Source organism: Gavialis gangeticus, unplaced genomic scaffold (genome assembly GCF_001723915.1).
Source record: "Gavialis gangeticus isolate Ggan-Ray unplaced genomic scaffold, GavGan_comp1, whole genome shotgun sequence".
Classification (NCBI taxonomy): domain Eukaryota; kingdom Metazoa; phylum Chordata; order Crocodylia; family Gavialidae; genus Gavialis; species Gavialis gangeticus.
This window is the reverse complement of record NW_017729015.1, coordinates 15,502,513-15,508,645: the sequence shown is the minus strand read 5'-3', so window position 1 is coordinate 15,508,645 and position 6,133 is coordinate 15,502,513. Positions and strand designations below refer to the sequence as shown.

The 6,133-nt window shown below is 49.4% G+C and overlaps 1 protein-coding gene across 2 annotated transcripts in view; it reads right to left on the bottom strand.

The window, feature by feature from the left end:
* Window positions 1-3,285, bottom strand: part of AZIN2 (antizyme inhibitor 2) — a 15,623-nt gene extending 12,338 nt beyond the window's left edge. Inside the window, exons 1-2 of one of the 2 annotated variants that reach the window (XM_019512334.1) lie at window positions 3,118-3,285; window positions 5-178 (exon numbers count right to left, since the gene is read on the bottom strand). In XM_019512334.1, the coding sequence (XP_019367879.1) occupies window positions 5-178; window positions 3,118-3,216 (273 nt within the window). In that variant the 5' untranslated portion in view covers window positions 3,217-3,285. The remainder of the gene's footprint in view (window positions 1-4; window positions 179-3,117) is intronic. The other variant, XM_019512331.1, reaches the window with a different exon arrangement.
* Window positions 3,286-6,133: the final 2,848 nt, after the last annotated feature.

The following is a 6,133-nucleotide window of genomic DNA, read 5'->3' as shown; positions in this document are numbered from 1 at the left end:
CTACCTTGCTAGCACAGTCAAATCCTGCCCCTAATTCAGCCAGCAGCTGCACAACTCCCTTGCTGCTGTTGCACTTGACGGTGTAAAATGGTTTGACATGGGGCAAGGCCTCCAAGAAGTGCAGGTGTTTCTTCACTATGTCCCCCAGGTCTGCCACAAAGAAGGCCTCTCTGTCACACTAGAAGGAAGACAATGGAGTCAGCAGCTGGGCTCCCATCATGATTCCTTCCCTCCCAAGCTTCCCACATTGCACTGCCAAGAAAGAGCTATTGCAAAAAGACCAAACGCTCAATCACCCCATGGGATGTTAGAGTCGCCAGATGCTGGCAGAGTTACTTCTAGTTTGCACCAGTCTAACAGAGGTGTGGACCTGGCCCTACACATCCCATTACCAAGATGCATCAGATTTGGGGGCTTTCTCAGAATCCTGTTTGCTGCAGATTTCAGTAAAGAAAGCAAAGGGGGCTCCTTTTAAGCAAATGGGCAATTCCTGGCTGGCTGGGCATGCCCCACCAAACACTGTAGGGTGAACAGCCTCAGGGCTGTGGATGCAGCAGTGTGAGCAGGTGACATAATATGAAAAGATGTAGGCTGAGTGCTTCTGACTTTAGATTGACTGATGAGAGCACAAAGCCAGTCCTCGCTTTCTTGGGAATTCAAGCTTGTCTATGCAGAGCCACTGATCAGCTCTGAGGCTACAATCAGTGGGAAGAAAATGGGCGAGACTGGAGCCCACCCTGGGCAATAAGCAAATCTATTTTTAGACAGGAAAAACAGAAAGCATTTAGCAAGGGGAACAACAGAGCGTGATCTAGGATGGGAGTAAGGCTGTGGCCCTACCAAATGGATGGGAACAGGAACCAGTAATGGAAGAGAATTTAGACAGCTGGTCTTATCTTTTGTTATCTCAGCCTGTCAGCAAAAGTCTGCCCTTCACCCAGAACACTGGAGCCAAGCTGGCAGGCAGAGAAAGCTGCCTCAGAGGTTGCAGCCTCAGTTAAGGGGCAGGGTTCTCAGGCTTCCCAGCCCAAAGGCCAGCATTTCTGTTACACTCAGGCCTTTGACATCCCTCTCTCAGGGCAGTGTCAGGAGGCTTCAGGGCACCTGAGTGGTTTTATAAAGAGACTTTCCCCTCCTCAAGATAGAGAAGGCTCCACCAACCACCTCCTTCCTTATTGTTCAGATTTCCATAGACAGCCCAGCCCTGTGCTGCACATGCTTGCATACACCTAATTGCTGTGCAGAAAGGCAGGATGTGCATGCACAAGTTAGGACCTGGTACATAGAATCACAGAAAATGAGGGTCAGAACGGACCTCAGGAGTCCAACCCCCTGCTCAAAGCAGGACCATCCTCAACTAGGTCATTCTAGCCAGGGCTTTCTCAAGCCAGGCCTTAAAAACTGGCTCCCTTTGGCTGAGAAGTGACCCTCTCAGCAGCACAGAAGCAGAAAGGGATCTCAGAGTCATAGTGGACTCCAAGATGAACATGAGTCGTCAGCGTGATGAAATCATCAGCAAAGCTAACCGCACTTTAGCATGCATCAGCAGATGCATGACAAATAGATCCAAGGAGGTGATACCTTCCCTCTATGAGGCATTGGTCAGACCACAGTTGGAGTACTGCGTCCAGTTTCGGGTGCTGTACTTCAAGAAGGATGTTGATAGACTTGAGAAGGTCCAAAGGAGGCCACTTGTATGGTTAGGGGCTTACACGACAAGCCCTATGAGGAGAGACTGAGGGACCTAGACCTCTTCAGCCTCTGCAAGAGAAGGCTGAGAGGTGATCTTGTGGCTGCCTACAAATTCATTAGCATTAGGCAGCAAGGGATCGGAGAGGCTCTGTTCACCAGGGCGCCTCTTGGGGTAACAAGGAACAATGGTCACAAGCTAACAGAGAGCAGATTTAAGCTAGATATCAGGAAAAACTTCTTCACGGTAAGGGTGGCCAAAATTTGCAATGGGCTTCCAAGGGAGGTGGTGCTATTCCCTACCTTGGGGGTCTTTAAGAGAAGGCATCTGGCTGGGGTCATCTGACTCCAGTGCTCTTTCCTGCCCAGGGCAGGAGGTCAGACTCAATGATCTGTTGAGGTCCCTTCTGGCCCTAGCATCTATGAATCTATAAACCTCCAAGGATAGAGATTCCACCACCTCTCTAGGTGACTTGTTACAGTGTTTCACTACCCCCCCATGCAAAAGCTTTTCCTAATATCTAACCTAAACTGCCGTTGCTACAACTTGAGCCCATTGCTCCTTGTTCCATCATCTGTCACCACTGAGAACAGCCCAGCTCCATCCTCTTTGGAACCACCCATCAGGGAATTAAAGGGTGCTATCATATCCCCTCTCAGTCTTCTCTTCTCCAAATTAAATAAACCCAGTTCCCTCAGCACTGACTCAGAAGTCATATGCCCAAACAATTTTCGTTGCTCTCCACTGTGCTCTCTCCAACTTGTCCACATCCTTTCTACAGTGGAGGGCCCAAAACTGGACACAGTACTCCAGATGTAGTCTCACCAGTGCAGAACAGAGTGGAACATCTGCAGGCAACACTCCTACCAATGCAGCCCAGTACACTTTTAGCTTTCTTGGCAATAAGGGCACACTGCTGGCTCGTATTCATCTTACTGTCCACTGTCACCCCCAGGTCCTTTTCTGTACAGCTGCTGCTTAGCCAGTCAGCCCCCAGCCTGTATGGGTGCATGGGATTCTTCCATCCTAAGTGCAGGACTTTGCACTTGTCCTTGTTGAACCTCATGAGACGTCTTGTGGTCCAATCCTCCAGTTTGTCCAGGTCACTCTGAATCCTAGCTCTACTTTCCACTGCATCTACTACACCCCCCAGCTTGGTGTCATCTGTGAATTTGCTGAGTCCATAAATGCATGTGATTGGTCAGACATCAAGCCTGGGTATGCCTGATTGATCATACCTCCACATGCAGTTCTGTGCACCAACTTAGTCCAGAAGGTGTAGGGGTTGGGAAGGGCTAAGAAATGGCACCAGAGCATCTGAAATGCTAATGGTTCAGAAGAGGGTGACAGACAAACATTTCCCTTGCTTCTAGCTTCTATAATACTGTCCTTCCTCTCCACTGGCCCTGGTGTCTCAGGGCACTTACTGCCTGGGAGTGATCCAGCAGCAGGTTCTCAAGGAGGTCTCTGGTGGTGAAACCCTCCTCCACCATCAAAAAGTGTGATTCATCCAAGTACCCATTCATGGTCAAGATTTGACAGTGCTGGTCCTAATGCCTTGTTCAGCAGGAAGCAGTTTCTAGGTATGCAACACACTGCAGAGGAAGGAGGAAGAGTGTCAGTGATGAGATCTTTTTGGGTCCATCTACTGAAACTATCCTCATCCCACATTCCTAAGCAATCCCCATCTCTTAAGACCTGATCTCCACCCAGAGTTGGACTGCTGTGACTTAGAGCCCTGCTTTTATTGTGATTCAGTTACACCATTGTAATGGTATGTCTTGACAACTCTCTCTTCTTTTAAAGCCTTGTTTATACCAGTTTAGCTTGCAGCTATTAAGTAGGATCTGTTTAAAAGTAGCAAAACAACCTATGCATGTGAACTGCTCTAGTTTAACAGAATGGAATTAATTTGGTGATAGTGCTGTGTTACAGCAAGACCTGGATCTTGTCTCAGAGGACAGGCTCTCAGATGCACCAGAGCTGTGATCACTATAGTTAATGTTGCCTGAGTGTTTTCAGATGCCTACTGATGGTTTGGGCTGAAATTTGTGCAGACTGGTTGCTACCAGAATATGTTTCTTTGGGGATTAGCATGTTGTTGTATAAGTAGTTCAGCTACTTGGAGTATGAAGAGAATATTAAAAAAAAAGAAAAAGAAACCAAGTTGGCCATTTTCACTACTAAATGAGAAAAACAAAGTTCTGATGACACAACCATGTGGTGTTGCCTTTTTCTGCCCATGGCATTTTAACAGCCTTTAACAGCATGGTTACATGCTTACTGCAACTTTTAGGTACAAAATAATACATTTTCCACCAGAAACTGGGACGCATCCATGAAGCATCAGCCTCATTTTCACTCCTGCACAGACACCCTGACTCTATGGTTCCTTCTGTTTTGCTTGCAATAAATCAGTATTGTAGCTAACAAACCTTTTATCAGCTAAGTTCTCATCCCTAAGAGGCATATGGGAACAGTTTCATCAGCTCCCAGGACCACGATTTTACTACCAGCAGCCCAGCCTTCCTTTGGCTCTGGCAGGCACTGACACAGTTAACGACACAACTAACTTAGCTGTAAACTTAAATGGCCTATATATGCCAGAACATATTTCTTCATAGTCTGTTATACATGACTCAGTCTGCAAGAGGTTATGAAAGGAGGATTTACTGTGGTTTCCTTATCAGGGAGTTTCATGGACCCATTTCTCCAGAACACACAGAAAAGCACACTCCCCAAAGGAAAAACAAGTGCATGAAACTATTTGATAGCTTGGTTATGAAATTAAAGAGGACGGGGTCAATCCTCAGCTGCTATACAAAAGTATTGTTCCCTTGGTGTAGCTCCATCGATGTCAGTGCGCACACAGTGCATCGCACTGGGGATCTCCCCGTGTCACGGTGCACGCAGTAAGGTAGAATTAAGGTTGCACAGGGGCTTGACTGTGATATTCACACTCTCTTAACTCAGGCCTGTCACATAACCTATGGATTTGAAGACACCATAACAGAAACTGTTCCCAGTTCTAACTCTGAGAGACCTTCACTTTCAGCCCTCAGAATTAACATGGACCCCCTTGCATGAGGGGATAAAATGCCCCAACTCTGCTCCTGGAAACTACAGCTTCTCACTGTCTGCAGAGAGTGGTTTGTGGAAGTCCTAGTGGGGAAGAGGGGGGCAGGGACAAGCCATTCGCTGATCTCAGAGCTGCAGGCTAGAGAGCTAACATGTTGCGCTGTATGGTGGAAACAATCGTGCAATCCAAAAAACTACGCAGGAAAAAGGAGGGGAACTGCATCTGGTTGGGAAGTGACTGACCCTCTGAAACATGGAAGTTTAGAGGGGACAAGAATTTGTCTGGCATCACCACCTCCCTAAAGAGGTGTTTAGCCAACCTCCCACCCAGACTCTTGGCCTGCATTGCGCAGCCAAGATGAGTGCTAAGACAGGGCTGTCCCTTGAGATGACCAGCACTGGTGCCAGGTTCAGAAATGCATGCCTCCCAGCCCTTCCCCACTGCACTTCCTTACCAAAGCTTCAAAGCCTCCGTCCTGGGGGGCTAGGTGTAATGCCAGGGGGGCTCTCTGGTGAACTCCGAGCTTCCGCAACACCCCGAGGCGTAGTTGCTGCTGGGGATCCGAGATCTCTGCGGGGATGAGAACAAGTTCCAGCTCGTTACCAAGAGGGTACGGAGCCACCCCCAACTTTCCTTCCCTCATGCCACCCCACGTGCTGCCAGCAACTTAATTCAGCCCCTGCAGAAAGGTTCCTCCACCCATCACCCATTCCCTTTGCTGCCTATGCTCCTTCTCCCACCACCCCTGCATCCTCCTTCCCAGCTGGGGACCCATCCCTCCCTGTCTCACCTTAAAAAGCATTTAAACAGATTCTGCCCATGGGTCTCCTAAGAGAGTGAATTGCCTTCAGCGGTGGTGGCTCCTCCTCCCCCCACTCCAAAGCCTGCACCATGCAAGCAGCACCAGCTAATCCTGCCCCCAGGAGGCTCCGCCAGCCCCTTATATACCCAGCTCCCCCCTCCCACCTCTGACTCACAAGAGTGGCCTTGGCAACCAAACACAGCCCTCCTATTGGTTGAGCCAGGCACAATGCGTTCTCGATCCGGTCCCCAAGGCAAGCAGGTGCCGCTCCAGGCCCCGGGGCTAGGGCAAGTGGGCTGGATGCCCTGCAAGGTGTGAGGGCAGCAGCTGTACTTCCAACAGCTGCTCTGCTGCATGCAGCCCTTCCTTCCTGACATGCTGGCAAGTCATCTCCCCGGTCTGCCGGAGCAGAGCCTTACGAGCATGCACGCCGCACATTAGGACACGCGCTGTAGTATAGAAACCAGGCATGCTGAGGCACTGGAGAGTCACACCACGGAGCGGGAGAGGGCCAAATAGCTCTCTGAAATTGTGCTGTGGGGGAGAGGAGAGAGGATAAAGG